A 23,351-nucleotide genomic window follows, 5' to 3' on the forward strand; every position below is an offset into this window, starting at 1 on the left:
CACAGCGTGGGGCCTTCCCCTGGTTCACGGAGTCTTCCTAAATGGGGTACAGGGGCTCCCGGCTGCCCTGCCCCCCACGGATAGGTCAGGTCCTTGCACTCCCAAGCCACCTGCTGAGGAGCCACTGGCTTTATTGGAAACGGGAGTGGGGGGTACAGCAACTTGCCCCCCCGCCCCCCACAATGGCCTCCAGCGGCCTCCTCCAGAAGGGCAGGCCTTCGACTCGTGGCAGGGGCACCGGCAGCTCCCCACTCCGCCTCGGGCCGGGGGCTCCTCAGGGCCCCATCTTGGGGATTCAGGCCCCTGCTGCCTGTAGGGGTAGTGCTGTTGCGGGAGCCTCAGGCGAACTTCACCAGGCGGCCCAGCGTCTCGGCGGCCTTCATGCGCACCAGGGGGGCTGGGTCCTTGAGCAGCAGCTGGAGCGCTGGGGGGGGGGGGGGCAGGGGGCCGCTGCCACGGATTGCCTGCACGCCCTCTAGAGAGCGGCCTGAGCCCAGGGCCCCTGCCAACACCCCGCCACCCAGCCTCGGCTCGCCCTGCGCCCATCCTCTCCCGGTGCACCGCGCCTGCGGGGCCAGGACCCCATGGTGCACCCCCCTCCCGCCCTGTGCGGGGGCCACCCGCCCACCGCCCTCCTAAGACAGGCCTCTGCCGGGAGCGCCTGGGAGCCAACGGAAAGATAGTTTTTCCTTTTTTAGTGTTTTTTAAGCTCTTTTGGAACAGTTAAGAAGTTTCCGTGAATTACTAGAGACGATGAGGTCACCAGTGACAGGGGAAAAATCCTTGAAATCCAGGAAAATCACTTAGTCCCCCCGGTGCCCACAGGTCAGTGAGGCCCCGTGCAGCCCGACAGGTTGGGGGGTGGGGGCAGGGACGTGCCCGGGGCTCACCTGTGGTGAGCTGCTCCAGGTCCACCTGTGGCCGCTGCTCGGCCTCCACGTGCAGCACCAGGAACCCTGTGGGCAGGGGTGGGGTCAGGGGGCGGGGGCGGGGTCCCACGCAGGTAGAAGGGGCCGGAGGGGCGCCGCTCACCTGTGAGCATGGGGGCGGCAGCACGGACGTCCTCCCAGCTGCTCTTGAAGTAGAACAGGCTGGTGCTCACCAGGCGGCCCAGCAGGTCTGGGAAGTGGTGCATCTGCAGAGAGGCCGTGAGCCCCGGGCCGGCCCCCCCCCCCCCGGCCCCCCCCACCCCCTGGCTGCAGGCCTCACCAGGAGCTTGCAGGTGCTGTTGAGGAACTCCCCGAAGTGCAGGCCCCGCCCCTCCTGGAGGTGCTTCTGCAGGGCGGCCACCAGCTGCTCACACTTGAGGTTGGGGCCGCTCATGCACAGGGCGAACCTGCAGGCCTGTGGGACATCCGGGTGAGCCCCCTCGTGCTTGAGCCAGGCCTGGCCACCCCGTCCCCTTCTGGAGACTCACGCTGGTCACGGGGGCCTGGGGGTCCCGCAGGTGCAGCAGCAGGGGCACCAGCCCGCCAACCACCTGCTCCAGGAACACGTCCTCACAGCCTCCGTGGCAGGCCTTGTTGAGGTGCCCAAAGAGGCGGATGGAGGCAGAACGGAGCTCCATCTTCTCCTGATGGGGTGGGGAGTGGAGGGGCCGGCGTCAGCCAGTGCTGGCCTCAGGCCCCTTCCCTACACCACCCTCCTTGCCCCTGTGTCAGAGGCACCTGCCCTGCCTGGCACAGGCACCTGGGGAGGGATGGAGAGACTGTGAGAAGGAAAGAACCCTCACGAGACTCGGGCGGTGCCAGGAGGGGGCTGGGGTCAGCTCCAGGCAAGGACCCCAGCCCCACACTCCAGAGGGTCTGCAGGGGGTGGGGGGGTGCAGGGGTGATGCCGAGCCTGTGCGGCCCAGGGAGCAGGGTAGAGCCGGGGCTTAAGGCTTGGGGGGGGTGCGGTCAGGCCCCTCGGTGCCCCCATGCCCTGGCCACCCTACACTGTCGAAGAAGGGCCGGATACGGATGGCGACATGCAGCAGCACGGGGCGCAGGTCCTGGGGCTCCGCCAGGTCCAACAGCCTTGCAAGGCCCAGCATGGCCTCCAGGGCCACCAGGCTGTGAGGGTCGTCCCTGTCGTCCAGCCCGCCAATCACAGCCGTCAGGAGCTGGGGGCCGTGGGCCCGCACCTGGGGGGGGTGCACTCAGCTGTGTCCCCAGGTCACAGAGCCCTCGCCCCCATGGTGCTACCCACTGGGCCACCCCCGTGCCCACTGCCCACACAGCGCCCCTGGCCGTGCCCCTGGGGGCCAGCCCGCTCACCTTGTCTGGGGAGCCAGAAGCAATGTTGGCCAGTCCTCGGAGCACCAGCCGCCGCACGCTGGTGCACGGGTCCTTCTGCCGGGCCGCCAGGTTGTCCAGCAGCGGCTCCAGGAGCATGAGGTCATCCGCGGCGCTGCTGTTGAGCAGCTGGAGGCAGAGGTGCTGTGACCGCCCCCTGCCACTGACCCCAGGGGCTCATCCCCACCCTGGCCCAGTCCAGGGCTGCTGGGAGGAGTGGACGTGGCAGAGGCCCTGTTCTCTCCAACTCCTGACCCTGGCCACATTTTGGGCAGGTTTCTGGCACTGTCAGCCACAGGGGGGCTACCAAGGGAGGCTTGGGGCCCAGGTGGAGGGCCCGTCCCCGCGGAGGGCCCAGCACAGACGGCACAGCCGAGGCCTCCCCTCACTGGGCGTCCCCCGCCCCCCAGGCCCCGCAGTGGTCTGCAGCTGGCCCCTACCTCGGCCAGGAATCCTGTGGAGGTGACCCGCTGGATCTCATACACGCTGCTCTGTGTGCACACGAGCTCCTTCATCACCAGGGGCAGCCGGGGGCCGGCAAACTTGGCCATGGCGCTAGGGAAGGAGGCCAGCCGCACAGTGTGAGTGCTGGGGCCTCGGGCTGCCCTGCGGCGCCCCCAAACCAACTCCCACGTGGACGTGAGGGCTGCCCCTGCCTCCCATCCGGCTGCCAAGCCCTCCTAGGCCACCTCACCAGGCCTCCATAAAGGCCCCCGCCCCCCCTGCCCCCAAATCGGCAACACAGCCGGACCCCACGGCCGCCTCTGGTAGCCTCCCCGCTTGCACATGCCCCGGGGAGGTCCCGGCCGGGGGCCCGCTCCTCACGCTGGGCCTGCCGGCTCCCACATGCCCCTGAGGGTCCCAGGGCCCCAAACATTGCCCTAACTGCACCTGGCCAGCCGGGCGACCCCCTCCTCGTGCCCCGCCGAGGTCCTGAGCAGCCGCCAGCCTCCCTCCAGCTCCATGCGCTGCACCACATCCTCGTTGCCGCCCCGAAGCAGCATGGCCTGCAGAGCATCCACGGCAGAGCTGCAGGGACACACGGGCACGGGTGCGGGGGGCCGCAGGCACAGGCTAATCTCGGGAGGCTGCCTGGCCTGTGCCCTGCCAGCAGCACCCTCCAGGGGGCTCTCGGGCTCTCTCCTCTCAAGCTGGGCACCACGGGGCGGCTTTGGACCCTCTGGCCACCCCTCCCCCCACGAGGGGCCGGTGGGGGCTCGCTGCAGTGTCCCCAAGGCCCCACAGCACTGTTAGGGTAACAACCTACAGGGTTTTCACTTGCCTCAAAGACCTCCATTTAATTAAAATAAGAAATGAAAAAAAGGAACATAGGAAGTTGTCAAAAAAAGCAAAACCAAAGGCAGGTCAGGGTCTGCCCTGTGCGGGGCCTTTGGACAAGCGGCAGGGGGACCCAGTGTGGGCGGCTGGTGGAGCAGGGTCCCAGGGTCCAGGCACCCAAGAGCGGGGGCCCCCATGCAGTCTGTTCTGCATCTTGGAAGCCCCCGCTCACGTGGGCGCAGCCATACCCTCCCCGGGAGACCCCAAAGCCCAGGGAAGGGATGGCAGATGGGGCTCTGGGCAGGTGAGGAAGACACTCCCCCCTGCCCAGGGGCCAGGAGCTGGGGCAGCTGGTGGGGCACGTCCAGTGCTGTCTACAGACTGTGGCACAGGTGGCACAGCAGGTGCGGCCGTGCCTGCCGCCCTCACCTGGCCCTCAGGCACCTGCCTCTCCTGTCTCCCTTGCAGGAGGGGCCGGAGCCGCCAGGGCCCGGCTGGGATTTAGCATCTGCCTCTCCCCCAGCTCAGGCAGAAGCATTCGGGGCTGTCAGGGGGGGCAGGACCCTGCAGGCCTGGCTCTCGGGGGAGAGCAAGCATCGGCCTGGCACCCGGCAGAACCTCAGCAAAGCCTGGGGCCCAAAGCGTGCTCACTGGGGCTGTGGAACCGCACACGGGGCGCCCTGGGGCCACAGCACCTCTGCCCTGGTGCTGACCTCCCCCCATGTGGCCATCTCACACACAAGGCCCTGCCCCTGGGGCAGCGCACGCAACCCAGCCGGGCCTCGGCCTCAGGGTTAAGTGTGTGCACGCAGGTTGCTGCCAGGCCTCCACTGGCGGCAGGTGCTCTACCTGTGACCGAGGTGGCTTGTTCAGGGCCATTTCTGGTGCTACGACAAGTCTGACGTGCTGAGATGCGGGTTTGGCTGAGAAGCATGTCAGCAGTTTAGATAAGGCCTCCCTGGCCTGTCCACCCTGCTGCCCAGGATTCTTACAGATGTGGCCTTTCCTGTGGTCCGACTTCCACACCCATCCCTGGCCCTGCACACGTCTCAGCTCAGGGGTGGCAGCCGGGGACCCTGGTGGGGTTTTGGGGCCTGTAGCCCTACAGCTCCCAGGCCATGGAGGGGAGTCAGCGTGCCAGGCCCAGGGCCGGTCTGGTGGCATCTGCCAGTCCATTCACATTTTCCGCGTGGTCTGTGCAGGACCAGGCAGCTCTGGCGAGCGGCCTCTGCCAGACGGTGTGAGTGGTGGCTCCCGTGGTGGGGAGGGGGCGGGCGGATGCTGTCCGTCCCCCTCTGAGGGCCACTTCTGACCCCGCGGGCCTGCAACGGGTGGGGAGGCAGTCTGAGCTCATCATCACTCGGGCTTCCTCTGTTGCCCTGTGGCCCCGGGCAGTTGTCTGGAGCCCTGAGGCGCCTCCACGGCAGGCCCAGGGATGTGCAGAGACCAGGACAGGCAGGCCGATGCCTCAGCTGCCAAAGCTCTGCCTACCAGCTCCCCTCAGGCGCCGCCCCAGGACCCAGGGCCCACTTGGCAGAGACCATGAGGATCCCAAACCCCAGCAGGAGCTGCGAGGGAGGGTGGCTGCACGGGCCGGTGCTGTGGGGCTGGTGCCGAGCCCTCCCCACACGGCTGGGGGTCTGCCCGCTTCGCAGGAAGCTTCTGTCTGAAGGTGCAGCCCTGATGGGGTGGAGGACGCGGGGTTGTAGGTGGGGGCTCACCCCACGCCCCACCTGCACCCCCAAACACTCCCCATAGCTCCATCTTCAAAAGGAGGCAGGACTCACTCTGGACCTACCTGAGTGTCCCAAGAGTCCCTGCAGGCCTCCCGGAAGCCAGCACCCCCCCACGGAGAGGCAGCTGCCTCCCCCCCAGCCCCCATCCCAGACCTGCTGGAGGAAGTGAGAAGGGGAGCTGCGCCCCCCGCATGACCTGGGACATCATCAAGGGAGGAAGTGCCAGCGCCCCAGGCACAAAGCAGCTCCTGAGCCAAGCCCCCAGCGCCTGGCCCACCCTTCCTGTTCTGTCCCTCACCGCACGTGCGCACAAGCAACGGTGCTGGGGGCAGCAGGGGAGGACCTGGTTACCTGCAGGGCTCGAGGCTCCTGGGGGCCAGAGCAGAGCCCATGCTCCTTTTCTCCTTGGCCTGCAGAGTCCGCGGCAGCACGACGCCCACCATGCAGCTGATGCGCAGCAGGAGAGCCGTGAACAGCTGTGGGTAGAGCTCAAGCACCGCGGGCCCGGATGCCAGCACGCTCATGACCTCATACAGCGCACACGTGGCCTGGGGACAGGGGCCGCTTCAGGCTCACCCTTCCCCCGGGAGCCGGCCGTGGTGAAGGCTGGGCCCTGCACCCCAAAACTGGGCCAGCCCACAGCCCCTGCCGCGTGCACCCCGTGTGCGTGGGGATCTCGGCCCTGGGGAGGGCTGGGCACAGACGGGACCAGGGCTGCAGCCCAGCCTGGCTGTCAGGGGCAGGAGGCCAGGAGGCAGACACAAGGGCAGTGTGACCCCCTTGGGGACAGGCCTCCCACCATCTGCGCTCGGTTCCACGGCAGGAGGAGAAGGAAATTCTCCCAGCTGCTTTACTGCTGAAAATGTTGCCAAGCCAGGCTTACTTTTTTCCACAGGATGAAACAGAGTCGTTTCCCTTGGGGACCAACACCTGTGGGGCCTTTACGAGTCCGGGCTCCAAGTGGGGCTGGCTCTGGCACCCCCGTTAGCTGCCAGGTGCCTGAGGGGTGGCGCCCAGGCCACCTGAGGGTCCTCCCACCCAGCAGCAACACGGCCCCTCACCCGGCCTCCGCAACAAGCAGGGAGAAGGCTGCGTGGGGCCCCACTCACCGCAAGGGGCAGCAGTGTGGCCACACGGCCCGGAGAGCTGCTAAGCAGGAAGGCCCGCGTCTCCTTGAATGGCACGTCCCTGCTCATCTTCTCCAGGAGCAGCCCCAGGACCTGCGTGGTGAGGCCAGGCTCCACGGCCAGTGCCCGCCACAGGGTACAGGTGTGGCTGGAGCAGGGTGGAAGGCCAGTCACCTCTAGGCATCGCCGGCACGACGCCATGTCCCTGGGCACGCCCACGAGCCTCCACCCCAGCCAGCTGGGAAAGAGCACCCTGACCTCGCATCCCAAAGAACCCGCCCCTGCCCCTGGGAGTCTGGGAGCTGAGTGGCCAGCAACAGAGGGCAGGGAGAACCGTCGCGGCCTGCACACAAGCCCTGGGCCCCCTGGGAGCCGCCAGAAGCACACGGGAGGGTTTTCTGGAGGAGACTGCATCCTCCAGGCCTCGGGAGTGTCCACATGCGCCTCCTCCAGAGCAATGAGCAGCACATGGCCAGAGCGAACCGCGTGAACCAGGCCCTGTGAGCGCAACCCGTTTTTTTTTTTTTTTTTAAAGATTTTATTTATTTGACAGAGAGAGACACAGCGAGAGAGGGAACACAAGCAGGGGGGAGTGGGAGAGGGAGAAGCAGGCTCTGATGAGCTGGGAACATGACCTGAACCGCCCAGGTGCCCGCGACCCTGCTTCATGTGCTCGTGGAGAAACGACACGCTTCAAACATCTAGTGGGAACTGGAAATTCTAAGAATCGATAAGCAACTGTGAAAGCAGCTGCAACCCTTCAGAAAGGAGACCGGGGATCTGGGGCCACCTCAGCGCGCCCACACACATGATGAAGAGGTGTGACAGGAAGGAGTCCTCTCGAGCTCAGCGCAGGAGCCATGAGGGAGGGAAAGGTGAAGCAGAAGGTGGACAGGCTCGAAGGGGAAAAGGCTGGGAAGTGTGCAGGTCTGATCACAGACGCCCGTGGACTCAAGCGGCCCAGCGGCAAGCTGGCCCCAGGCCCCGCCCACCCTCCAGAACTTGCAGGAGCCCGGAGACAGCGACGTGTGGCCTTCCGCACACGGAAGGACCCACCAAACTAGAATCCTGACTCTAGGGAACATGCAAGGAGAGCACCCAGGTGAATGCTGGAGGCTGCAGACCCTCCCCGAGGAGACTCCGGGGCACTGGCTGCAGCTGAAGGGAAGTGACACATGCCACAGCACCGCCATAAGCAGCACAGAGTGGGGGCCCAGCAGGAGGTGGCGCTGATGGGGACACGGGGGAGGCATGGGGCCTGGCCGCTGCGGAGCCCCATCCACCGTCCACTGCCCCCAGGCTGAGAAGCCACACACTTGCGACCCCGGACACGTGGCCTCCACGGACCCGTCGCTCTGCCCTCGTTAAACAAAAGCGACCACAGATACCAATGCGGAAGCAAATGGCCGTGCCGTGTTCCAATAACTTTGTTTACAAACAGATTTTAATTTCATATGATTTTCACAACTCATGAAGTATTACTGTTTTCTTTCCTAACCACTTGTAAGTTTAAAGCCCATCGCGAGCTCACAGTTTGGACAAAAACAGGTGGCTGCCCGGATCTGGCCCGCGGCTGCACTGTGCAGACCCCTGGGAGGGGACAGTTTCGCTCCTGGGCATAAACAGGGGGTGGGAGGTGCTTGCAGAGACCCCACAGCACGTGCACCCCCGAGACAGAGTGCTTCGTCAAGGAAGCCAGAAGGAAATGCCGGGTGACTCTACACTATTCTATTATCGGAGTTCAAGATGGAGCGAAGCGCGTGTCTGGTGACCGCAGTCAGATGGTGGGACACCAGGGAGTTTCAAGGAAGGGGCACACGGGCACTCCTGGGGGATGGACACCTTCCCTGCCCCCACCCGGGGCCTCCGTGAAAGGAGAAGAAAGGGATGAGCGGAGAGCCAAGTGGTGGGTACACACGGGCGCAGCGCTCCTGACGGGCCACGGGCCCCAGCCGGACCCTTCTGCGTCCGCGAGGAGGGGCAGGGGGAGCCCCACGTGCCAAAGCCCAGGCTGCCCGGAGGGAGGTGCTTGGGAGCCGGGCTCTGCGCACACGGGGTCACTCTCAGGGCAGCTGCTAGAAGAACAGAAACAGCGGGTACGACTTCCGAACTGATTCAGAGGAAAATAAATTCATAAAAAAGGCCCTGATAAGCTCAGAGACAAGAAAGATCAAGAAAGAAAAGGGGAGACAGAGAAGTCCCAGGCGGGGGCTGGACTCCTGCCACAACAGCGGTGAAATGCAGCCATTTACGCCGGAAGGCCAGGTGGACAAAGAAAGGTTGATGCGGACAGGACGTTAGAGGAGATACCCTAATGCTGGAGGCGCCCGCGAGGAAGAGAGGCGTCCTGAGCCAGCAGCATACCTCCAAGCGCCTCAGCAAACACACAGCGGACGCGAGTCGGGGAGAGGAGTGTGCACGGTGCAGATGGACAGCACCTGCCGGCCGGGGCGGGGGGCTGTGCGGACCGCCACATGGGGCAGGGGAGGAGCCCAGCATGGGAGGTCAGAGACGTCGCCCAACAGCGACAGTGGGACCAGGGCACAGGCCTTGGGCAGAGAGAGACCCTCTCCCTTGAGGGTTGCTGGCAGAAACTCAGGATCTGGGAGTGCAAGCAGTGGGGACACTTCCCCAGCGGAGGAGGGGATCTGCTCACACACGATGGCACGTGCCCCACAGAGGGCAAGCTGGGGCACAGAACGCAGCAGGGGGCTAGCAACAGGCGGGACCCTCAAGTCCTGTGTCTGGGCCGGGCCCATCCCGCCCCCACAGCAGGCTGGCAGGTGCCATGTACCTGTCAAAGGGCAGGGGGCTGCCCAGGAGGCTGGACACCACGGCGGCGCAGTGCTGGGACGCCAGGAGGTACACACTGTGCTGGGCGGCCTGCAGGACGTACTCCTCCTGCGTCTCCTGCAGCTTTGAGCGGAGCATGCTCACGATCTCGGGCACCTGTGGGCAATGGGCCACGGAGGTCAGGCCCTGGGCACACACCCACACCCAGAGCCCTTCCAGCGCCATCAGAGCATGGGGGCCCGGGGAGGGCGGCTGGCTGTGAGCCCCACTCGCTGGGGTCATGGGGAGGGAAACCCCACAGATCAATGCTGGCCACCAGACCAAAGGGAGAAGGCGAGAGGCCGGTGCCCCTGGGCGCAGATGCTATGGTCCTGGAACGAGGACCAAGATTCCGTGTGGGAAGCAACAAGCACCCGAGAGGCCCGCCAGGGGCGGAGGCGGCACTACGTGCGCGCGGGGCGGTGGTCTGTGGGGCGTGCAGAGCATGGGGGAAGGCCGGTGGGGTGTGCACGGGCGCCACCAGCCCCTACAGGGCCCTCACACCCCCGGGGAAGGGGAACCCAGCCTCAGGCCCCTGGGACGGCACACACAGCCGCCCTCGCCTGGCGAGGAGGTGAGCGCTGCGCTAGGACAGGGAGGACCAGGAAACGGACACTGGCTCTCGGGCCACGGCTGGACAGGGTGGGCAGGCTGCTGTCATCCCAGAAGCCAGAGGGGCCATCGGGTACAAGAAGGGGCGGGCGGGGTGCGGCTGCAGGCAGCCTGTGCCTCAGGCCCACCGTAGTCCTATTGTGGGCATGGCCTCGTCACTGTGGGTCCCTGGGCCCACGGGGAGGGGGTGCTGGCCCGCAGCACCGTGATCCGCGGCTGCCGGAGCCAGTCTGAGAGGACAGCAGAGCAGACGGCTGCAGGCACACAGTCCCCTGGACGGGGGAAGCCGGCGGACCGTGTGCACCGCCACCCCCTGGACACCCGGGCGGCAGGAGTAGCAGGAAGGGCCTGGCCACGGCTCTGACGGTGGAACATTCCAGGCCAGGCCCACGCCTGCTTGTGCGGTGGAGCATCTTGCAACAGCATGTTGGGGACAAGGCTGGGGAGAGGGGCGTGGGAGGCCATGTGCCTGGGTCGGGGGGGGGCACAGGTCCCTGTCTAGGCCACGGGGCGTGCGGGGTGTCATTGCCATTTCTCAAAGGACTTGTGGGTACAGAAAGCGGATTAGCCACCTGTGAAACGGCACACTCACGCCAGGGTCGTCCTCCCACTGACCTGGCCCTCTCCGCCTCCTACGCCCCACCAGCCAGGGCCCCCACCCGGCCCCCGCCCCAGGTCCGCGGGAGCCACCAGTTGCCACAGGAAACTGCGTCCTCCACACGCCGGCTGAGGGGAGCTCTGGCAGCGAGGACGTGCTGAGCCAGGAGCGGCGTTTCCCACTCGAGCTGGGTGCAGTCACATGCACGGCACCTCCCATCCGAGTTCGCTGCTGAACACGCTCCATTCTCCCGGGCTCTTGGCCCGGACACACGCCTCGCACATGCTCTCGGCTGCAACTGTGGCTGTCAGTCCACCTGACTTTTGCATGCTTCCTACCGTCATGTTAGCGAGTCTGCCGGCTTCAGGGCAGGTTCTCCAGCACATGGGAGCAAGCTGCTTCTCTTCCTTTTGCTCACTTTGGATGTTGGTTCTCTGCTTGTCAGAGGTTATTTCCTTTGAATTGCTTCAGTGGGTTTATCTACCTTCTCTGATGTTCTCCTTGGTTTTACATATTTTGTTCAGCAGCTAGAGCCCTGGAGTATATGGTGGCAGGTCCCGGTGCGGGGCCGCGGAGGCTCTTGGCCCGGGGTCAGCACCGGTGAGCCGGGCCTGTCCTGTCCCAAGATGGGGGGGGTCTGCGTTCCGATGGCCCACCATGTGGGGCTCGGCCTGCATGCCCTGTACCTTCCAGGGTGTTCCTGTCTCACCTTTACCAGGCCTGCGCCTTCTCGTGCTCTCCTGTTCCGTGGTTTCTTCACACGGAGCCCACCCGCTGTGTGTGCAACTCAGTGGTCTTTACGGTGTTCACGGGGCTGTGCAGCCATCACCGCCATCCATCCGAAAACATTTCCATCACCCCCCCAAAGAAACGTCATATGTGTTAGCCACCCCTCCCTGCCCCCGGCGGCCACCAGCCCACCGTCTGTCCGTCCCTGTGGACTCGCCTGTTCTGGACGCCAGAGCAATGGACTCACACACCGTGTGGCCTTTGGTGACTCGTTTCTTTCATCTGGCACTACGTTCTCAAGGCTCATCCGCATGTACTGTGTTTCAGGGCTTCACTCCTCTTGGTTGCCGAAGCGTTGTTCGGTGTATGGGTATGACACATTTTATTTATCTGTTCATTGACAGACGTTTGGGTTGTGTCCCTTATTTGGCCATTATGGATAATGCTGCTGCTGGGAGCGTCTAGAGTCTTCGTGTGGACGTCTGTTTCCACTTCTCTTGGCAAAGGCCTTGGAGAGGAGCCACCGGGCCACGGGGTGACCCTACCGCCACGTTGGCCTCGGCACGAGCCCCATGTTGTTTAGTCTGTCCTGTTCCCTTGGCTTCCCCTGCACATTCCCTGTGACCCACAGAAGGCCCTTCTCCGACTTCCACCACCACTGAGGTTAGGAGCCTGCAGCTGGCGCCCTGTCAAAACCATTATGAAGTACCACCTCACACTCAGCAGGATGGCTAGTGTCAAAAAAACCCCAAGGACAGATAACAAGAGTTGGTGGAGATGTGGAGAAACTGGGGCCCATGTGCACTATTGGTGGGAGTGCAAACTAGCACGGCCACTAGCAAGACAGCATGGCAGTTCCTCAGAAAATTAATAGAGCTACTGTATGATCCAGTAACCCCACTACTGGGTATTCACCCAAAGAACATAAAGCAAGATCACAGAGACACCTGTACACGCACGTTCACTGCATTACTTGCAACAGCCAAGAGGTGGAAGCAACTTGAGTGTCCCCGGACAGATGAACGGGGAAACAGAATGCAGCCTCTGTGTGCACGCACCAGGAACACCGGCGGCCGCTGCTTCCAGTCTGGTCCACCCGCTTCACTCACACAGAGCCTAGGGCACCTTCCTACCACTCAAATCCTGGGGAGACCCGCTGAATGCAAAATAAAATCCAAACCTTCACCCAGCAAACCCTCTTCCCCCACTCCTGCTGCACCTCTCCTCCCAAGTCCAGATTCTGCCAACACCTCCATGCCCACTGCAGCCCTGCAGCCCTGTGCCGGGTGCCGGACGAGGTGTCACCACACAGCTCCCTTGTCACATGGCCCTGCCCAGTGCTCTTTCATCTTCTCCATCAACAAATTCCTGTTCATTCCTGAGAAGGTGCTTGTGATATACGCACACTCCTGCGTGTGTGTCTACCTCCAACAGAAAACTTGTATTCAGAACACATAACGTACTTCCACAATCAATAAGAAAAGCACAGACGACCCAGAAGAAACACGGGCAGAACACTGGTGTCTTTTTTTTAAAGATCCTATTCATTTATCTGACAGAGAGACAGCGAGAGAGGGAACACAAGCAGGGGGAGTGGGAGAGGGAGAAGCAGGCTTCCTGCTGAGCGGGGAGCCCGATGCGGGGCTCGATCCCAGAACCCAGGGATCATGACCTGAGCCGAAGGCAGACGCCCAACGACTGAGCCACCCAGGCGCCCCAGAACACTGGTGTCTTCATGAAGCAGGACACCTGAGTAGCCAGTAAACATGTACAAATGTGTTCAACTTCACCAGCCACCAGAGAAGTGCAAACTGAACTCTTACATGAAGCCCTCACACACCCAGCAGAAAGGGCGGGAATCAGTGTTGACGACGATGGGGCACACCGGAGCCCTACTTGCTGCTGGCGGGAGGTGAGCTGTCCCCTGCCCGGAAGGCCACCTCGGACATCTACACACGGGCCTCTCCTGCAGGCCCAGGTCCTTCCACCGGTATGTCTCCAACAGACATGCACCCTTATGTCCAAAGGACCTGGACTCTGACAGTTCGTGTCAAGACAGCCCAGACTGGGAACTGAGGCCGGCGGACGAATGAACCACAGTGCACACGCAGGAAGGAGTGAGGTGTGACTGAATGAGGCAACAACATGCATGACCTCACATGTTAACACTGGGAGGTGCTGCACACAAGGGCACAGGTGGTGTGATTTCATCCCTAGAAGGCCGTGCTCTGTGCTGCTGGGAGACGGTGACACCCTGTGGGGTGTCGGCATGGGGACCAGAGGCTCAGGAACTGGCGGGATGCTCTGCTCGTGCACCTCTGAGGGGACTTCCAGGGCCGCATACAAGTTCTCTGCTCGTATGTTTTCCAGGCATACGACAGGGCAGGCAGTCCGGCAGCTCCCGGGCCCTGGGAGCCTGCCTCAGACCTACAAGGACCTGTCTGTCGGTCCACACGGTGGACACAGAGCTGCTGCCAAGGCACATTTGGGAACTACGTAGACAGCCACCTGAGCTCCCGCCAAGAGGACGCAGAGGTGACAGGGTGAACGGGCGGGTGTAAGGGAGCGGGCGGCACCTGAGCGTCCTTGGCGCGGCCTCTCTGGGCCAGCCGGCTGCGGGACTCTCCGGGTACTGGGGCAGAGCGCCCAGCCAGTGCCCACTCGCCAAAGGGCTCCCTAAAGCTTACCCCTGCATTTTCCTTCCCTTTCCTTCCCCCTCCCCCTCAATTTCTCAGCAGTTACTTGTACCAAATTCTAACTTGCTTTTCAATCAGAGAAAACCTGTCCTTATCAGGCCCGCCGGGCAAGGGGACCAGGAGCAGACACGCAGGAGCCCCAGCGTACACAGCCCCGCCCCAGCGGCCCCGCCCCGCCCCCACCCCCAGGCGCAGCCCACAGCTGGTCACACCCCGCCCACAGGGCCGCTCGGGCCCCGCCCACACTGTGGCCCCACCCCGCCCACAGGGCCGCTCGGGCCCCGCCCACACCGTGGCCCCACCCCCGCCACGCCCCCGCCACGCCCCCTCACCTTCTCCAGGAGCATGTTGCCTCGCTCCTTCAGCAGGCAGTTGATCATGACCGTAGCGGCCCGAGAACAGTTCTTGTCGGGGTCTCCCAGACCCTCAAACATAGTCAGCAAGAGGCTGATGAGTTGCTCTGGCGGGAGGCGCTTGGCAATGATCTAGGAGGATGGTTGTGTCAGAACTGAGAGGGTGGGGACCAGCACCCTTCCAGACACAACACCCCCGGGGTCTGGGGCTGCCCGGAGGGCTTGACAGCACTTCCGCCCGCCGACATGCGCCCTCCAGCCTTCCTTGCCCTGTCCAGAGCGCCAGGGTGGGGTGGTGGCTCACACAGGAGCCTCGTCCACACTGAAGCCTGGCCAGGCTGCGGACACGGCCCCTGGAAGGTGCCCCAAGCGCCCTGCGGGAGGCCCCTCCTGACCGGCGGGGGCGGGGGCGGGGGGAGGCTGCGGCGGCTCCGGAGCTCTCCAGACTAGGGTCAAGGGCAGAGAGTGGCACAGCCCACCCAACAGTGCCCTCCTCGCTCTCCCGGCACAGCAGAGCCCCACGTTCAAGTGGAGAAGCAGCATCCAGGCTGGAGGAGGTCACCAAACCACACACACTGCCATGCACAGAAAGGTGGCTGGACATCCTCCACGTCTCACCCCAGCCACACACACCCTTGCCACTCCACCTGGACTGGCCCAGGGCCGGGTCTTCGCCTCACACTGTCTGAGTAAGACCCTCCCTTCCTCCTCCTATACGGGAGCCAGCCTCCGGACCCCGAGGGCCATTTCCAGACACCAAACGGAAGACGAGACCTGCCCTGGCATGGGGACTCATGGGGGAGGCTGGGGCGGCTTTCTCAGCTCCTTGGAGTCGCCGCTGAGCTCCTGACCATGCCCCTGCTGCTGGGCCTCAGAGGGTAGACCCCAGGGAGAGGGAAGCAGTGCTGGCCAGAGGTGGTGCCAGACAGCTCACTGTCTGAATGACACCTGCCTCTGTGCCCAGTCTCGGCGCCGTGCCCACTAGCCCCATGCTGCCCACTGCCTGCTCTGAGAGCCCCCTCTGCCCCCCCCCCCCAGTGCCAGCCCCTCCTGTCCTTTGTGGCTGCTCCCATAGGTACCTGGGCTATGCTGTGGCAGGTGTGGAAGAGGGTGGCAGGGTCGGGGTGCACGAGGCCTTCTTTGAGGCTGAGGAGCCGCTCAACCACATCATCCCGGTAGTCACGGGAGAAGCCTTCAGAGGCAGGAGGGAGAGTGGAGCTGGGCAGGCACTTCCCCGGCCCCCAAGGCCCAGACTCTGCCCCTCATCCCTCCAGCACCTCTGCCCAGCCAGGGCTCACCCTCGTAGCCCAGGTGCAGGTACAGCAGGGCGTACACGCAGCTCACAGCCTCCTGGCGGCTGGCAGGCCACAAGTCCGCACACCGAGGAGAGAAGAGGCCTATGAGGAGGCCAAGGTTGTGGAAGGGCACCAGGGCCTGGAGAGGCAGATGGGGAGGGTCCTGCAGAGATACTCAGGGGGGTAGCCGGAGAGGGGGACCAGGACCCTGCGGATGCCAGGGGTGGGCAGGTACCACCCGGACCGGATATGGGCAGGAATGTGGCCAGTACAGCCCCTCGGTGAGCTCCTCCCCAGCCCCACCCCCGGAGGAGGAGGGTCAGGTAAGTCGGTGTGTGCAGACAGAGGGATGATCAGGAGATGAAGAGGGAGTCCCCACAAGATAGCAGAGGGGGGCAGGGCTCTGCTGACCCTGGCTGAGAGGTGTGGGGAGTTCCCTTCCCTAGAAAGCAGGTCCCCTGTGAGGGGCTGCAAGAGATTCCCTCTCATCCTAGCTGGGTCCCGGTCTTCCCCCCTCAGATACAGAGCCTCGCCCACTCTGCTCTAAGCAAATGGCCTTGCCTGCCCTGGGCCTTGTGACACCACTTACACACCCCTCGGCCTCCTGCCCACCCCCCTGCAGGCCCTACCCATGCACAGGCTTCTTTAAGAAAGCACAGGACTCTGCCTGAGAGCCCCTCATCCCAGCTGCCAGTCTAAGTGAGCATCCGGTAGAGGGAGGCTGGCATGCTGGGCAGAGCACTCCGGGGGGCCAGCTGCAGTTCCTCCCGGCGGGGTCACACACCTATCACCTCATGGTGACAAGGGTGAACTCTAGTTGGACTGGGATTGTGTGAAAAGCAGGCCATGGAAGAATTTGAGTGGGAAAAGCCCACCTAGGCACCCACGGAAGGCAAAAACCAGCAAGACACACACAGCAGATCTGGCCAGGTAAAGAATGAAAGTTTGGGTGTGTTAACAAACACACACAAGAGAAATGACCACAAGAAACATCCTCAGTAAAACAGACGCTACCAGGACACGGTCAGAAGTAACTAGCAGTGAACTCTCTCTAAAGACCAGGAACCGCTGTGTGCGCCTCGTTCTGGAAGCACCAGGACATGAGAGGCTCAGAGACACAGGCACTGGGGAGAGAGGACTATCGGCATCTGTAAACCACACAGCTGTGTATCTGAAAGCACAAGGGCATTAACTAAAACTCATCAGAAATAAAAGAATCCTATAAATGACCCCACTGCTAAGTATCCACAAGTCCATACTTGTCGTACATCCTGACAACAAGCAATTAGTAAATACGACTGCAAACAGTTACGCTGACAAAAGCAAAAAAACCTCTCAGCCTGTGTGGCCGTGTGCAGACACGGGCCGTGCATCTGAGGGGCCTGGATGGGAAGACCCATTATTAAAAGATGCTCCTGGGGGCGCCTGGGTGGCTCAGTCGTTAAGCGTCTGCCTTCGGCTCAGGTCATGATCCCAGGGTCCTGGGGGATTGAGCCCCGCATCGGGCTCCCTGCTCCACGGGAAGCCTGCTTCTCCCTCTCCCGCTCCCCCTGCTGTGTTCTCACTTGCTCTGCCTTCTCCCTTTCAAATAAATAAATTTAAAATCTTTAAAAAAATAAATAAAAGATGCTATTGCCCAACAAATTAATCCAATTCCATGCAATTCCTACCAAAATCCAAAATCACAACAGGAATATTTTAGGACTCTGTCAAATTTATCCTAAAATCACCTAGACTGATGACCTTGTAAGAACCACCATGAAAGTGAGAAAGTGTAGCAAGAGCTCCTTCACCCCAGCAAATATTAAAATGCATAATAATGTGCACTTCTTAGGACAAGCCCCTGCCCACCCGCTCCAGCCACTCTGCAACATTTGGCTTTTCCACAGTATTCCGTGTGTTCTGGGTCCCCTGCCTTTGCCCAAAGTGGTGCTTTTGCCTTGAGCACCCTCATTCTCTTACCCCCGTCCCCATCACCCTTCCCCTCGTGTAGGGGACACACCACCCATCATCCCAGGGAGTGCACAGGCTCCCGAGGACAAGGATGACCGTCAGACTGAGCGGTCAGCCCCGAGGAGTCTTCTGTCCACGGCCCCAAAAGAGGACCGTGGGACTTGTAGAACATGGGATGAGCCCAGGGCCACCACCAGAGGAGGGCCAGGAAGCTGGTAGGGTGCTCTGGGACATGGGTGCCACACCCAGCAGTCCCCAAGCCAAGGGACCCAGGAACAGGCCCGGGGCAGAGGAGCGGCTGCAGGGCCACCACGGGGCACTCACGCTGACGTTCAGGTGCTCCAGGAAGTATTGCAGCAGGCAGGCACTCAGGCCAAGTGCCCGCACCCTCTCATGGCCTCGTGGGGACTTGATCCACGGGCTCAGGTGCTGGGGAAGAGGGGGCCTCACATAGGTACCAGCTCAGGCGTTAGCCTGGGAAGCAGGAGCTTGTGCAACACAGGCAGGTCAGCATCCCCGCTGGCCAGCCTCCCCGGCTGCGAGGGCCAGTGGGTCGGGTCGGAGCAGGTCACCCGCTCCGACCTAGAACAGAGCTCCTGCTCTGTCCCTGTCCACAGACGTGGCCGCCCTAGGTGGACCCAGAGTGAGCCAGGCCCAGAGAGGAACAGGCTTAGAAGCGGGTCAGTCCCATCCCTGCAAATACTAGGAAGGGCAGCGAGGGGGGCAGCTTGGCTACTGCCTGCCCACTCTGCCATCTGGACAGCCCTGGACGGTCAGGAACTCCCACCTGGGGTGCCTGCAGGCTCTCTCCATCCCAGTGCCATGCACTGGAGGGGAGGTGAGTATAGGCTCCCATCTAGGCTCAGCCCATCTGCACACCTGCCCAGGAAGGAGGGGGTGCTGCCCCCCAACTCACAGACCCCCGCCACCACACATTTGCAGAGAGCACCAAACTCTCCGGTGCCCCCGTGGCAGGGAGAGCCAAGAGAAGCAGGCAGGGGCCGGCTGCCAGGTGGGGTGCCCCCCCCACCTCGTGCCCGCACCCCCAGGGCAGTGCACACTCATTGCACACCTCCACCATGATCTGCAGGCCCTGGGGGGTCATGTTTCGCCGAAGGAGGCTCTTCAGCAAGTCCTCAAGGGTGTGCATGGTGTCCAGGTACAGGGACTAGAAGAGATGGGTCGCCAGCCACACCAGTGAGCCTGCCCCCCATCCCCTGCGGCCCGCCCGCTGCCCCCCATCCCCTGCGGCCCGCCCGCTGCCCCCCCATCCCCTGCGGCCCGCCCGCTGCCCCCCCAACACCTGCGGCCCGCCCGCTGCCCCCCCATCCCCTGCGGCCCGCCCGATGCCCCCCACGGATGCAGGGCAGTACCTCCTGGTGGTCATCCCCCCCCTCGGGCTCGGGCGGCACAGGCAGGACACTGTGCAGACAGCTGTGGACCATGTCCGCCTGCACCTGCTCATCCAGCACTGGCTCCAGGGAGCTGAACCCAGAGTTAAGGGCCCCAGGCCTTTCCAGCCCCACACACGCCACACCCCTCGTCCAGAGAGCATATGAGCAGACAGCCCCCCCCTGGCCCAGAGGCTCCCCCTCACACCCAGAGAAAAGGATACACCAGGTAAGTGCAGGCGAGCATGGCCTTCTTCCGAATGGGTGTTCTCAGGGAGTCTTGCGGCTCTGCCTTGATGAACTCCTTGGGGGAGGGGGGGCGGCAGTCCTGTGACTCAGCCCTGGGCCAGAGCACCTGCTTTCCCCTGGTCAGCCATCTGCCTGGCGCTGGCTTTGGGTGCTGTGCTGAGTGGGTGCTGGGGTTCCTCACTGCATGTAACCCCAGCCCTCCCTAGGCCTACCTCCCCTGTCTGTGGCAGCACCGTCGAAGCCACCCTTGGACCCGGCAGGCCCTGGCCAGCGCTCACCATCATCTGAGCCACCAGCTCCGCTTTCCGGGAGAAGTGGAAGGAGCTGGCCTGTGCGCTGCCGCAGATGGCCTGGCTGGCCATGCACACACTCTGGACAAGACACAGCTTCAGGGCCGGGTCCTGCAAGGGCACTGGGCTGCAGGAGGCCGCCAACACCCACCCCCACAGCATGGCTCCGCCCTGACGTAGTGGCCACTGCCTCTCCACCCACGGGGCTGAACCCAGAACGGGTGGCCGCCTGCAGTGACAGAGGCTGGACCATATGGCCTCCCCTCAGTTTGCGGCCGCACACGCTCCTCCCTGAGGGACTCTCAGGGGGCCTGGGATGGCGCCCCTGCGGCCCCCAGCTCTCTGCCTGGCCAGGGCAGACAGCGTGCTCTGCGTCCCCTGCACCCTGCAGTGCCTGGAGCAGTCTGTCAAGGGGGGAGGAGAAGGCAGTGCGCCCTGAGAAGAGCCCTAGCAGAGTGGGGCTGACCCCTGCCTGTCCCACCAACTTGGCCTCTGGGGGTGCTCAGGAAAGGGGGTGCAGGCTGCTGTCCTGGGACACGAAGGGCCAGAAAAAGAGACAACTATCAGAATATCCTGCCTCCCCCCCCAGCCAACCCCGGGAGACCCGAGAGGGTCTGCTCTTCAAGGGAAAAGCCTGGCTGCTCCTCTGGAGGTGCAACCACATTAGTGCCAGAGATCCCTAAGAGGCGGCATGTTAGTGAGGCCAGAGGGCCTGACAGTCGTCACTGGCTTTAGAACTCACCGAGAGGTGAGCCCCGTGAGCATCAGGGAGCAGAGCCCCAGCCTGAGGGCCTGCCACCCAGCCACTCAGAAGTCCATCCCTCTGTCCGCCCGCCATCCGGGGCCCAGGCCAGAGCACTAGCTCCTGGGCCCCCATTCTGGCCGCAAGAGGAGGGCTGCTGCTCCAAGGTGAATGGGGACGGGCCCTGGTGTGAGGCTCCAGAAAGCCATCCCCATGGACTGGGAGCAGGGAGCCCCCGGGCCTGTCCCCCTGGCTTCTGTCCCTGAAGCTCACGGCCAGCCCAGCCCAGAAAAGAGAGAAAAAAGGCATAGTCCCCACTTAACTCCTACACACTGTACCTTGGTCTCTACCTTTATTCCCAGAACCTGAACAACAAAAGTGAAAGGAATTAACGCATGCGACCCTGGCGGCAGCCCCCTCCCCCCACCCCCCACCCCCACCCCCGCACGTGCAGTGTGCCGGGCGCCCACCTTGGTGCTGAAGTACTGGAATATGTTCCGGAGGATGTCAGACTCCACCTTGGGCAGCACCAGCTCCCGGGGGGCCTGTGCCGCCACGTGGCCGTAACACAGGATCAGGGTGCTCTTCAGCTTTTCCACCTCGTTCTCACTTCGGTCCTGAGAGGCCAGAGGAGTTGGCAGGGCCTCAGAGTACATTCCATGCCCCCCAACAGAGTCCCCAAGTCCCTCTGGAAGAAGGGCAGAGCTGGTCAGCAACGTCTGAGGCATCACGGAAGGGGTGGACGGCGCCACCTGACCCCAGAGAGTCCCTCTGGCGGGGACAGAGCACACAGGACAGGCCCGCCGGGGACCACGTGGCAGAAGGGAAAGGACTGAGTCGGGGACCACGCAGAAGGGAGAGTGGGGTGAGAGGCAACAAAAGGGCCGGACGCAGAGTCCCCATCTCTGGTGGTGGCACCGCAGCCCCTCCATCCCTGGCGCCTCACAGATTCTGAAATTACGACAGGCACCAGGAGACAGAAAACCTGGCCACAAGGGCTGCCACAGAGACGGCAGCGGTCTGTGCCTCCTGAATCGCGCTTCCCCGGGAATGTGGCCGCCACTGGCCCCGGGGGCCGAGGACACACAGGCAGGAGGACAGGCCCATCAGAGCCCATGGCTAGCAGAGGGTTGCCTGCTCCTTGTCAGCAGCTGGGGCGGGGGGGGCCTCCCACACCAGCCCCACCCACAAGGAAGTGCGGACCTGCAGGGGACCCCGAGCCCAGGGAACTCCAGAACGCCCAGCCCCACGACCTCAATCACGGCACCACGGCCAAGATACAAGCACAGGCCAGTCCCACCCCAGATGCCCCCCAAGCTGTCACCCCGACCCCTGTACCTTGAAAATGTTGAAAATGCCGGTGGATTTTCTGAACACATCCGACCTCATGAAGTTCTCCAGCTGGGCCAGGACATCATCCAGGTGAGAGATGGCACAGATCCCAAAGCAACGGGCAAGGCCCTAGGGAGGCACAGGGGTACGCTCACGCCTGGGCAAGGGCAGGGACGGAAAGGAGCACCCGGCACACACACGCACGCCCCGCAGAGGCGCGGCCTTGCACACACGAGCACACATGCATGCGCTGAGTGGCTGAGGGGACGGAGAGGCCTCCTGGGGAGGGCGGCAGCCACCTCGCGCTCAGCCTCCTCCTGGTGTCTGGCTGTCTCCAGCAGCTCCTGCAGCTGCTTCCTCACTACGTCCTTGCTTGAGGTGGCACCCAGCGTGGTTCCAATGCATTTATACAGGAAGTTCTGCAACAGAGCCGAGGAGCACGGCTGTGCCTGACGCCCGAGTGCGGAAGTGCCAACCGGATGTGGCAGGGGCTGCCAGGAGCCCACGCCAGTGGCCACCGCAAAGACCAGGTGAGTTCTGGGCAGTGTCTTGAGGAGCGAGAGGTGGGGCAAATGGGCTCGTGCCTCTCCCAGCCGTCAGCCACCAGGTGGAGGCTCTGTCAGGCCCATAGGCCACCAGAGACAGGTTCAGGCAGAAAGCACCCCAGAGTCAAGGCACAGGAACCGGGGAGCCTAAGGACCACGCCCAGGACCCCTCCTCCCGGGGCAACCCCGCTCTGCACACCTTCTCTCGGGGCTCCCCGCCGTAGCAGGACAGCTGTTTGCACATCTCCAGGCTCAGCTGGCAGATCCACGTGTTGTCAGACACAACAGCCAGAGTGTCCCGAAGGAACTGTGGGCAGGAGCTAGGGCAGTGAGGGGCCGGGAGTGCAGCCCTTCACTGGGCTGGCTGGGGAGGGAACTGGGGCCCGATGACGTCACGTGCAGTGACCTCAGGGTGGTCGTGTGCCGTGGCTCTGCACGGTCTGCAGACGACCTTCGAGCCTCGGCAGGGCACACCCTGGGCAGTCAAACGTGCACAGGGCCAGGCAGGAGGCAGGACAGAAGGCTCCTGGGCTGGAGAAGCTCAGAGCCCCTGTAACACGGTGGCCCTGTCTCAGCAGGGTGTGCAGTGTGTGAGGGCGGGAGACAGTCCTCACCCCAGAGACACCCACCTGCTGCCCTGCCCCGCCCCCAGCCACACTGCAAGGTCAAGGCGGGCATCACGACCCTTGAGGTGCAGCCACCCACTAGCAGCTTGTCCTGCCCTGAGCTGTCCCGACCCATGACAGCCCTGCACACCCAACACAGGCCACACCCTGGGTCTCCCCGTTCTCACCGCCAGCAGCTTTTCCTCCCACTCCTTCTGGGACAGGGTTTCTTCAGTACATTCTGAAATGACCAGTCACATGGTCAGCCTGGCTCGCCCCGGCAAGTAGGAGTGGAATTCAGAGACCCAGGCCTAGGTCCCTGCCCAGCGCCTTCCAGATAGGCCACGCCCTGTGTTTGGGACAGGCGGCTCCCACAGCCCAGATGCTCCTGGGTGACACCCAGCAGGGACACCTTTCCAGCCCCATGTCCTTGAAACTCAGGGGAGGCCATTTCTTCCAACTTAAAAAACTCTGGTCCCCAGAAGCCAACCTGGACGCAAACTGGCAAACATGGGGTCAAAGGGGGAGGAGGGCTGCCCACGTCCCTGTGGCTCACCATCCAGATGCTCCAGCAGCAGGGGAATGGTGGTCGCCCAGCGCTGCCCCAGTGAAGGGTGAATGCTGTGATGCAGGACGTTCAAGAGGCGCAGCGAGGCAGCCCCACGGCCGTCCCCCAGGTAGGGGTTGGAAGACACAGTCTGACAGAAGTACA

At 63.4% G+C, this 23,351-nt stretch overlaps 1 protein-coding gene across 18 annotated transcripts in view; it reads right to left on the reverse strand.

Annotated features, from left to right (window-relative positions):
- Window positions 1-106: 106 nt before the first annotated feature.
- MROH1 (maestro heat like repeat family member 1) overlaps window positions 107-23,351 on the reverse strand; it is a 66,938-nt gene continuing 43,693 nt past the window's right edge. For 13 of the 18 annotated variants that reach the window (XM_088022692.1, XM_088022689.1, XM_088022687.1 and 10 more), the window contains 27 exons: window positions 23,196-23,337; window positions 22,828-22,880; window positions 22,234-22,341; window positions 21,789-21,908; window positions 21,496-21,618; window positions 20,628-20,774; window positions 20,496-20,522; window positions 19,404-19,526; window positions 19,101-19,180; window positions 18,859-18,970; window positions 18,558-18,653; window positions 17,810-17,914; window positions 15,536-15,671; window positions 15,317-15,429; window positions 14,217-14,369; window positions 9,212-9,366; window positions 6,400-6,565; window positions 5,642-5,838; window positions 3,168-3,305; window positions 2,717-2,831; window positions 2,259-2,405; window positions 1,937-2,125; window positions 1,418-1,573; window positions 1,210-1,344; window positions 1,033-1,135; window positions 891-956; window positions 107-424 (listed from right to left, as the gene is read on the reverse strand). In XM_088022692.1, the coding sequence (XP_087878818.1) occupies window positions 339-424; window positions 891-956; window positions 1,033-1,135; window positions 1,210-1,344; window positions 1,418-1,573; window positions 1,937-2,125; window positions 2,259-2,405; window positions 2,717-2,831; window positions 3,168-3,305; window positions 5,642-5,838; window positions 6,400-6,565; window positions 9,212-9,366; window positions 14,217-14,369; window positions 15,317-15,429; window positions 15,536-15,671; window positions 17,810-17,914; window positions 18,558-18,653; window positions 18,859-18,970; window positions 19,101-19,180; window positions 19,404-19,526; window positions 20,496-20,522; window positions 20,628-20,774; window positions 21,496-21,618; window positions 21,789-21,908; window positions 22,234-22,341; window positions 22,828-22,880; window positions 23,196-23,337 (3,291 nt within the window). In that variant the 3' untranslated portion in view covers window positions 107-338. Of the gene's footprint in view, window positions 425-890; window positions 957-1,032; window positions 1,136-1,209; window positions 1,345-1,417; window positions 1,574-1,936; window positions 2,126-2,258; window positions 2,406-2,716; window positions 2,832-3,167; window positions 3,306-4,403; window positions 5,235-5,641; window positions 5,839-6,399; window positions 6,566-9,211; window positions 9,367-14,216; window positions 14,370-15,316; window positions 15,430-15,535; window positions 15,672-17,809; window positions 17,915-18,557; window positions 18,654-18,858; window positions 18,971-19,100; window positions 19,181-19,403; window positions 19,527-20,495; window positions 20,523-20,627; window positions 20,775-21,495; window positions 21,619-21,788; window positions 21,909-22,233; window positions 22,342-22,827; window positions 22,881-23,195; window positions 23,338-23,351 lie in introns of those variants that run through there. The other 5 variants (XM_028093466.2, XM_028093470.2, XM_028093467.2 and 2 more) reach the window with 5 other exon arrangements.

This window comes from Eumetopias jubatus, unplaced genomic scaffold, assembly GCF_037043125.1.
Source record: "Eumetopias jubatus isolate StellerSeaLion01/CBP00866 unplaced genomic scaffold, mEumJub1_p1.0 scaffold_4, whole genome shotgun sequence".
NCBI classification, from domain to species: domain Eukaryota; kingdom Metazoa; phylum Chordata; class Mammalia; order Carnivora; family Otariidae; genus Eumetopias; species Eumetopias jubatus.